A 10891-nucleotide genomic window follows, 5' to 3' on the forward strand; every position below is an offset into this window, starting at 1 on the left:
TATCTATAGCATGTGTGCGGAGATAGGAAACTATTTGAAATGTCAGGGCCTAGTCCAGAAATGCGGAGACTGAATAGCCGAAAGATTGGACTTACATATACTAAGTCCAGTATGCCAATTCTCAGAATAGTCCCTTTTCTCTCAGGTATGGCAATCTCAGAGTTGGTATATATAAGTTCAGTGGGTGTGGGGGCTTTCCCCTCACATGGGGTGTGGGTGCAGGAGAGATTGCCCCTTAAAACAAGAAGCTTAAAGGAGAAGAATGATTTTCAATATTTGCTCTTTTCCTGTGTTTTTTTTTCAGTTGTTTGGCACTCAGTATTTCGAGTGCCAACATTTCATTAGAGAGCCGTGGGGATCTGGTATTTATTACTTTAAATATCTTCTACTCTAGAGTTAGAGAACAAGTCATAAACCAAGTCATCTAATCCTGTAATACAAGGTATTTAATATATCACACAGACCAGACACCCCTACATATACAGTGCCCATTTTCAGCGGAGGTGAATACTCATGGATCACACTTTTAGAAGCTGATTGTTTTCCAGGTTTAAATACAGCAGTAAGCATTAAACCTATTTAAAAAGAAGACAGTAAACTTTGGAATAACATCTTGTGTGGATGGGTCTTAGTTAAATGTTTTGCCTATTTTATGGCTATACTGACTTTCAGTAACATTTTACCTGTATATATGTCTTTAAACTGAAGTGTTTAACAGACTTGTGTCATTTGACTAGTCTTATCGTTTGAATTTACTATTTAAATGAAGGCATTTGATCTCTTTTTTTTACACACCGATGAAGGGCTGGTCCCAAAAGCTTTGTGATTCTTTTCCTATTTGGAATAAATGCTGCATTTTACCTCAACATTTCCAGGTTTTAGATTTTTTTACTGTCATTTTCAGGGGAGGCCCAGGGTGAAAACCTCCAAAGAATATACAATTAATTTTGAATACAAACACAAATATAAACGTCAAATACAGAGTCTGTGTCATGTTCAGAATTACAAAAGATTTTATAATGCAAAGATACAAGTAAAATTAAAACATAAAATGTGTAATCACATGGAATAGAGGGCGTTTTGACATTTCATAGACAGAAGCAATAGCACCATATTAAGTATAAATCAGTCATGAGATTTCAGGTGGGTGTAATGTTTGGTTTTATTGACCAGATCACATAGATATGTTTATAATAATATAAACCAAAAACTCTTACTTTGAATTGGGATGAGTGGAATAAGAGTAAACTTTTAAATAAAAGAGAAAGAGGATGAAGAAAAGCTGCAGTTCAGTTCATAGAAAAATATAGTGTGAGAGTAAAGAATAAGGAAAGGAGGGTAGTATGGTAAGATGGGGGGAGAAGGATGTATGATAAAGGGTATTAGGGTGGAGAAGTAAGGGAGGAAAGAAGGAAAAATGTATGAGTTTAATTTAGTGTGCTGGGCAAAACCTAGATGATTAGCAGGTTGGGACATAAGTAGGTAGGAAGATTAGGAATTTAGCCTGGAGTAGAACATGAACAAAGCCAGTTGTTAGTCAGGTAGTCCTTAAGTGCTTTTTTGAAGTAAGTTAGTTTAACCATAGTTAAAATAGGCTGTGGGATAGCATTCCAGATTTTGGAAATATAGTTGGATTAAAGGGAGTCATCAGCACTGTTGTTGAAGAGATTTATTTGAAGAGTGGAGGACTCAGGTACAAGTATATGGCTGGAGCAGTTGACATGGTGCAGGGGATTTTGTTTGGTTGGTAAATCAATTTGTTGGTGCTAATGATTTGGATAAAAGTAAGGTAGTTGGATAGTTTTAACCAGTTTAGTTGTAAGGCTGAGCAATGGTGGGTTCGATCTGGAGAGTTTGTTGTGAACTTGGCTACTTTATTGTAACAAGCCTCCAGTTTTGCTAAATTAGTTTTGTTTAAGTTGGTGAAAACAAGGGAAGCGTATAGCAAGGTGGAGAGTAAATAGGTTCTAGATATTGCCTGTTTTGTAGTAGAAGTGAGGAAAGGTCTGATTCTGTAAAGGGAACCTAATTTTGTTTTTGTCTTTTTGATGGTTTGTGGTGTTTATCAAATTTCAGGTTATCAATAACTAGTGTGTGTGTGTGTGTGTGTGTGTGTGTGTGTGTGTGTGTGTGTGTGTGTGTATACAGATTTTTGCAGAATGTCCAGGTTTTTGCCTCATATATTTAGTCTGTTCCTCATAAAATTGTTTTCTGGATTTTTGTGGCAAACCATTGAGGACTGAATTCACTAAATAATGACAGGCATTTGAGAGTCAGACTTCATATCCTTCAGAAAATACATGATAACACAATACATTTTATGCTAGCAACTTTATAAGTTTATGAAAATATTTAAAATTATTCCAGTTTTGGAGGCTTTGTCCCTCCATTATTTCTTGTTTTGTCCAGATTTTTTGCACTAAGATGTTCAGAGGCATGTTCACATTGTCTTCACATTAATTGCCTATATTTCTGCTGTGTTTTGGGTAGTTTGCCCAGTTGTTTATGACTAGTGTATTGTGGGTGGGTTTGTATTATTTTAAGTTCTGGTTCTTTTTTTTTCTTTTCTTTTTTTTGTAGTGACTGCTCATTTTTTGATGCACTTTAGTAGTTTGTTGTTGTTATAGTTTACTTATGCTTTCTGAGTTTATTTGTATTTTGTTGAGAAAGTAGTTTCCCAGTAATACTGTTTTTTTTTTCCTGATTGGCTAATTGTGGTCAGTGTTTTATTATACTTTTTATTACTTTAATATTTTCATTCAAATATGGCAATTTCTTTTCAGGGTTTATTTAGGTGGCATTATTGTTTTTTGGGAGTTGGGTGTAAATTTGGAGTATGTCTTGTTTCAAGTTACTGTTTTCTTTACAATGAAATGAATGAGAAGTGCAGTCCTTGTTTTACTTTATTTTTATTTTATTTTACTTTTTTTAAGTAAGTGTAGATTTGGGCCTTGAATCAGTTGTTTTAGGAGATCTGAGGTGTTTTGAGGTTGTGTGTATGTCTGGATTTTGTTTGTGCAATATTTTAGTCTTTACTTCAGTTTTTAGTAATATAAAGATGGCATAGATGCTGGCACCTGAAAATGCCTGCCACACTCACTAATGTGGTATATTAATGCACCAAAGCATGCAAGTTCATAAAGCAGTTTTATTCTAAAGTCAAACAAATGTCAGTGGTTCAGTATATTCTCCAATACACAACTGCACCAAAGGAAATACATTTCTGTACTGGCAAGCAAAAGGGGAACCTATAGAAAATACCTTATTTATTTCCACATCTCAGAATCCCACAAATGAAAGGACACCGTTTCTCAAAGTCCAGTGATTACCTCCTGGACAGGAATTAATGACCACAACACATAACTTGTTCCAAGTAGCTCTCTTCTCTCTGGATTCCTTTGTAAGAAGATACTCAGTTTTCCTCAGGGTAACTCTACACCAATTCTTCTTACTGTAGCACAGCAAACAGAAATAATGCTTCAGGTACAACCCCCTCCCCCAGACCTGACATACCAACTTCACTCTGAAATAGAAGGGATACAGCCCTATTCTTATATACCTATTAATTACATAACTGGTTCTATTAATCAAAACAAGCAGAAATCCCCTCTAATACACAGTGGCATCTGGCTACTTAAATAACATTTCTATTTACAGCCTTTGCACACAATATTTACATCATGTTTAAAGCAATTGTTCCATTTATATTTATTTACATTACTTAACATCATTTTCAGATACCATTCAGACAAGAACTATGTTCATAGATTAGTACTAGGCTAACTGCCCTTGCAGGCCATTTTAAGCCAAGCTAATAGTCCCATGTAAGAATCAAATCCTGCGCCTTGTGTCTGTAAGGTAAACACCTTAACCATTATGCCAACCTCCCACATTTACATACACGCATACACACATACACACACACATGTAGGTATATATATATATATATATACATATATATATATATATATATATATACATATATATAATATATATATATATATATATATATATATACATATATGTGTGTGTGTGTGTGTGTGTGTGTGTGTATACCACATTTAATCTAAACCACCAAATGCTGACTGTGTTGACTGTATGGCTTGTCAGGACTTGCGATCTAATATCTATATTGTGGTTTATATGTGTCCCTCTTGTACTGTTCCATCTGCTAGATATAAGATGTAAACTCACTCTGTATATGCTGTACCTCATTATGTACTTGCCATCGTACTATTTTTTTCTATTGTATCTATGTTATTATGTGTTGTATGTGGAGCTTTTCTCCCCAGGTCTTTGCTGAAAATATGTATCTGCCCAGTCAGACTTTCCCGGTTAACAAATATAAAGTAAAATAAAATAAACTTTCAGATAGTTCTTTTGTTGTGAAACCAATTAGGTGTTCCCAAGTATATGATGCCAGTAAAACTATACCCCACAACCATTGTACTTGTGTGAGTGTCTGTGTGTTTGTGTGTGCATGTGTTGTGGGAAAAAGTTGAGTCTGAGAGACAGAAGATCTCATCTCAGTGAAATATAGCACATTTCTTTTGCTATACATCATGATTTATAATAGTGAAACCATATGAATTTTCTGAGATTTAATGCCAGCTGCTGGATATTACTAAGGCAGATTTTCTGTTGCGTTTTAAACATTTATTTATTTCTGTTATTTATAGATTCTACAAGAGATTGGCTCTCAGGAGAGGAATATTTCTGCTCTGAAACAAGCCATAAAGGACAAAGAGGCTCCCATGAAAGTTGCTCAGACTCGGCTTTACCAGAGAACCTTCCGGCCAAATGTTGAGCTCTGCAGAGACCCAGTACAATTCACGTAAGTTGATATGCATTCATATGGGTGAACAGTAAACTTGCAAATTTGCTGAGTAGATGGTCAGGGTCTACATAACATCGTCAAACTCACAGGAGTCCGAACGATGTAATATCGAACTGTGAAGTTCGAAACTCAAAAAGTACAAACACACAGAACAGTGATTATTTTCCCAGGGGGAAAAAAAATCACTGTTCCGGTACAAAAAAAAAAAAAAGCACGTATACTTTAAACTTAATCTAATGTAGGGGGCTTTGCCTCTCACACCCCCCAATGTGGGGGGCTGTGTCCCCCACACCCCCCTACTTAAATATACCAACTCCGAGATTGCACCACAGTGGAGGAAATAGCAAAGCTGCAAAAACAGCCCACCGATTTTTTCCCTGGGAAAAGAAATCGGTGTTCCATGGCTTCGCTATTTCCGTGTTTCGAACATTTGGGTTCGATATTACAAAGTTCGGACTCCTGTGAGTTTGACGTTGTAATATAGACCCGATGGTCACTGTGTAGTATTAAAACCTTAGGGGAAAAAGATTACTTCTTGCTGTTCTGTCAGCCTGAAGCATAAGCATTTTAGGCATCGGAGAAAACATGGTCAGCACTGGAAACTGACTGGAATGCTATGGGGAAGTGGTATTGTCATTCCATTGTAGTATGGCTGTTTTTCAAGATTGACAGTCCAGATTACATTAACAACTTACTTTCAGTGACTGCTTTTGGGGGGAGGGGGCAGGGATGGCCTTTGATCAGCTGATGCCCTATGCAAAAGTGCTACACAGCACCCCCTCACACCACCTGGTGTCCCCATAGTGCTACCTATGCCATCCCAATTACTTTTTTCTTTCTTTTTCTCACAGTTTGTCTTACTGTTCAGCTTTTCCTGTACTCATTCAACATATTTTAAAGAAACCATTTCTTTACTACAAAAAATAACAAATTAATACTGGAAAAAGTACCCTTGCTAGAGCAGTGCCCTACGCGGCCACCTAGTTGGCCTATGCCTAAGGCCGGCTATGTGGGTGGGACCATTGTCATTCTGTCATCCTTGTTCTCCTCCAGACAGGGTGTTTTAGCCCCCTTCACCCTTTACTTAATTATTATTATTATTATTATTATCATTATTATCATTATTATTATTATTATTATTATTATTATTACCTCACAGGCTATTTCTCTACTCTAATTTAGTATACCTGGTTTGAAAAAAGAAGCAGTTTGTACTCTTGTGATGTGCATGGTTGTACACATCATGGAATATTGTCATACAAACATTCATGGTTTACCAAACAAAGTAAGTGGGAATGGCAGCTTTCATTTGTGATGGATGAAACACACTGTGTAAGACATTTGTGATGACTGAAAGGAAAGGCCAAATGGAATTTTGGTGTTGACAACTGAGAGGAAGTGAGTGAGGGGTGTTTTGGTAAGTAGCTATAGCATATCATCAGATGTAGTAAAGAAGGGTTATGACTGGCTGATCAACAGATAAGAGACCCATAAGGCACTTTAACTACCAGTAGTTAAACTTAAGGTTCCAACATCTATGGTGCTTCTAAACTTGAGTAGAGCATTAGAATCTTAATGAGGAAAGGAATCTATCCCTTACCTAGTCAACAGAAACACTGATGTGGCAACAAGGGTAGAGTGGATTGGCCAGCAGTGAACATGTGACTGTGCATGTACCATATGTGCATTTAAAATGGAATATGTCACAAGTACCATCTGTGTATTAAAAATGGAACATGTCACAAGTACAGGAGGGGGCAAAGAACAGTGAAGCAAGCCAGTGGGACTGCATCAGGGAGAAACCAAAGGAGGAACATGGTTCTCTGTCTCTAGCCTTTGGGAAGGTGTGAGACACTTTCTTGGTGAGCTGTCTCCCATAGTGTTAATAACAGGTGATAGCTGTGCTTGGTGAACTCCTGGCAGATGTGTACATATAGACACACACACACACACACACACACACACACACACACACACACACACACACACACACACACACACACACACACACACACTTACTTCAAAGATACTGGAGGGGTTCTTTCTGAAGGCAGCAGGGAGACAATAATTTCCTTAAGGTTATCAGACAGATTCTGCAGGAGAAAAGGAGTTCTTAAATGCTAAGCCCCTCACCAGTGGCTAGCCACGTGATTTCATGTAGCAATAGTATTGCAAATTGAACTTGACCCATTTGCGTGCTTGTCTTAACCCTGAAGTAAGGAAAGTTAACTAAGTGGTTGTGGTATATGTAGACTTCAGTAAGGCCTTTGGCATCATACTTTTTAGTAACTGGCTGGCATGCATACTAATGGATATAGGAGATGAGCCCAAAAGCAGTGCAATGAATAGGTTACCGACTGAGGAAAAATGAAAAGTGACAACTGGGAGGGGTGAGGGAGTGAGGCTATCATAATAAATAAAGCCATTAAGTAGATGAGCAACAAATAGTTCAGTACTGGGATCAGTCAGAATACTGGTATTTATGTCAGGTGTAGGTTGATGACATCAGTATTAGTACTGTATTTTAAGTTGATGATGTCATGATAAAAATGAAGCAGACTTTCTCTAGCCAAAAATAATGTAGGTGGTTGTGTGGGACAAGAGGTGGTAAGCAAGATTTAATGTGAAAAATGGAAGGTTACACATCTTGATTACAGGAATACAGGGTAGATGTGCATATCTGGAAGAATGGTCAAAAGAAGGACATGAAGAAATGTGTTTTATGACTTTGGTCATAATCACCTGTAGGATAAATTATGTAACACACTGTGAAATGCCAGTAGTGAAGGCTGGCAGAATGTTTCAATGCATTCTAGGGAAGTGGATTCCAGAGATAGATCCTTTCATCATGCAAAGCATTGGAAGGCTTGATGATGAGTTCTGTGTGCAGCTCTGGCACCTTTCCGGTAGACAGATCAGGCTTTTAAAAAATATGCTATATAGTGTATCTAAAATGTTGAGGGGGAATGGGAGGGTGAAGGTATACAGAAAGACTCCTAGGCAGCTGAGCATCTATGCACCAGTAGACAGAAAAGAGAAGAGTATGTACAATATAATTAGGGTGCGTTGTATTGTCAAGGGTAAAGAGGAAGGTTAGAGCTGGAGAAAGAGAATGGGAGAAAGGGGCTATAAATGACAAAAAGAGACAGTTCACTGGGAATGAGTTATTAAAGTGCTATTTTATAGAAAGGATTATGCGGCCCAGGAACCTGTTACCAGAAGGAGTGTCACTCTGTATGCCTAAGGATGTGTTCAAGATGCCTGGAAGAGATAAAACAAGTGATGAGGTAGGGTAGATGAAGAGTATGTTATGTCAGGAAGCTTAAAGACCATGTTGAAGGGAACAAAACAGAATGTGGTGTCTACATTCCATTTCTCCCTTTAGCACATCATGACTGGGTTGTAGCGACTGCACTTAAGTGTGTTGGGATGATGTATCAGAGAGGTCAGAAGTCTTCTTTTCCAGCCCTTCAAGTGCCTTGGTTTGTACAGCATCAGAATTAAACCTTTGCAACAAGAGAAACTGTAGGATCACAAAAGCTTCATCATTGTGTTGCACTAAAATTAACAGAACATTAACCAGCCTCATATGCATTTTGTATGTGAACTCCCCATTATTTGCAGGCAAGTCCTCAATAAGGAACACAACAGCAACGGCACAATCCATGCAATTCTGATTTCAAATACTAGAGATAAACATGAGCACAGTGACATCCAACAGACTGATTATACACTATATATGGTTAAAATAGTTCAAAAATGCATAAAAATAAAAAAGTTTGCTCTATTGACATATTTGTGGTGCCAGACAGAAAACTTTGAACCCTTCTGATGCATTATAACATCACCCATGATTTTTTTCTATCCAAACATTTACAACTGACATGGTAGAATTTTTTCAACTGTTTTTTTTTTCACTTAACTGAAACAAGACAACAGCACCACTATGCCCCAGTTGCTGCTTAATCATGGAGAGATTGGAAAGGGTGTACTCTGGCTTAGAGAAAGAAGTCTATTATCTAATCTGTAGTTGTCTCTAAGTTAGGATTTGGCCTTTTCCATGTATTTGTGTGAGCGCTGGTCCTAACAGGGTCAACCATGCCCTCTGATTCTTGCCTTACATCACATTTTTTTAAAAACTGTAACAAGTAAAGGTGCACTATTTAAACAAAATGCAAGGTAAACAAAATGGGTCATTCAATGTTATATCTTGTTCATATTCATTATACTCTGTTAGAATTTGATAAGGATAAACTAATATCCTATGGTCATTGCAGTCAAATTATATGGATCTCTCATAGGCTGTAAAATAACCCTATTTGTTATTTTCAAAACACGGTCTTTTCTGTGGCTTTGTATTTTTTCTTGTCATGAAAATACATGTTATTGAATGCACACTAATTACACTTCTATACCAAAATTAATGTTTATATTTCTTAAATTGTTAATTATCAAATTACAGATTAGTAAGTGAAGTTGGAGAGATTTCAGACTCTGTCGAGTCCCTGCAGCGATCACTAAGTGAGGCTGAGCAGTCATTAAGGAATATGGAGGACACACGCATGACTCTGGAAAAAGAGATTGCCATCAAAACTAACAGCCTCTTTATTGATCAGGAAAAGTGTTTAACCCATCGTACAAGATACCCAACTGTCATTAAATTGTCAGGATATTAGTGGACATTGCTGGGTCCAGTGATAACATTTAAGAAAACCTAACAGGGATATGTTTGCATGTGGTGTATTCTTTACATTGTTTCCTGCTGTAGAGCACTGACATTGCTGCTGTTTGTAATGAGCCGTTGCTTTGCCCATTAGTAACTATAGCAGTATTTTTAATGACTCTTGAGTGTGCTAAAATCTTATCACTGCATTTGCACCCACTATCATGCTGTCTGTCGACACTTTGAAACATTTTTTCCTGGAAATCAGTTATTAAACAATTAGAGTTCCAAAAGAAAATGCTTATAAGAGGTTTTATTCATTTGTCTGTCTTTAGAAATCTTTCTTTATAGTACAAACCAGAACCATTTCCTACCTGGTGATTTAACTAAAGATTTTATTACTTTTATTGGGTCTAGTCTTTTTTTAATTGACAGCCCACTGGTTGACATTTAACTATTCAAGTTTTACTCATTGGAAAATATGCACTGGTTGATGGATGTACACTATTTGACAGAGGCAAGCAGTAAAAAACACGTGTGTGTGTGTGTGTGTGTGTGTGTGTGTGTGTGTGTGTGTGTGTGTGTGTGTGTGTGTGTGTGTGTGTGTGTGTGTATGTATGTGTGTGTATATATATATTTATATATATATATAAATATATACATAGATATACTGTATATATATATATATGTGTGTGTGTGTGTATATATATTATATATACTTTGTATATAGATATACTGTATATAGATATAATAGATATATACATGTATATATATATATATATATATATATATATATATATATATATATATATATATAAAATATTTGTGTGTGTGTGTGTGTGTGTGTGTGTGTGTGTGTACGTGCGCATGCACACATCTGTGGGTATTATATCTACTTGTAAATTGCAGACCAGATCTGTGATGTAGAGGAATAAAGCACTATGACTCGAGTTTCAACAGTGGCTCAGAAGCTGGAAAAGCTGGCTCAGAAGCTGGAAAAGCAGAGTAAGGGAGAGAATCTGCTTCCATGCATGTGGAGGCTTATATTCAACTAGTAGTTATAGAGCTGCACAACTGGGAGACATTGGTTTGGCCATCCTATTCTGGTGATTGTAGCGGTCATGGGGTGTGTAGATATTAGACCATGCACATATCAGGCAAGGGCATACAACACACTTGCTGTGACATGTGTACCCATATCAGCCACCAAGGTTAGGATTAGGGACAAACCAAAATACCCCATGTGGCTGCCTGTATGATGGCCATGACAATGACACAACAGCTCAGTGTTTGGAGGCACAAGAAAGATAAAGTAAATGAGATGATTAAGGAAGGTATAGTTTTGATAATAGTATATTAAGTTTTGTGTAACAGAGAGTTATGGCACAAAT

At 37.0% G+C, this 10891-nt stretch overlaps 1 protein-coding gene across 1 annotated transcript in view; it reads left to right on the forward strand.

Annotated features, from left to right (window-relative positions):
* The window catches only part of TEKT4 (tektin 4), a 226062-nt gene extending 216260 nt beyond the window's left edge, over positions 1–9802 (forward strand). The window contains exons 5-6 of the mRNA XM_044089716.1: positions 4680–4834; positions 9300–9802. Of these exons, the coding sequence (XP_043945651.1) occupies positions 4680–4834; positions 9300–9513 (369 nt within the window). The 3' untranslated portion in view covers positions 9514–9802. The remainder of the gene's footprint in view (positions 1–4679; positions 4835–9299) is intronic.
* Positions 9803–10891: the final 1089 nt, after the last annotated feature.

Source organism: Protopterus annectens, chromosome 12.part0 (assembly GCF_019279795.1).
Source record: "Protopterus annectens isolate FY-2018-M chromosome 12.part0, PAN1.0, whole genome shotgun sequence".
In the NCBI taxonomy this organism is placed as follows: Eukaryota; Metazoa; Chordata; order Ceratodontiformes; family Protopteridae; genus Protopterus; species Protopterus annectens.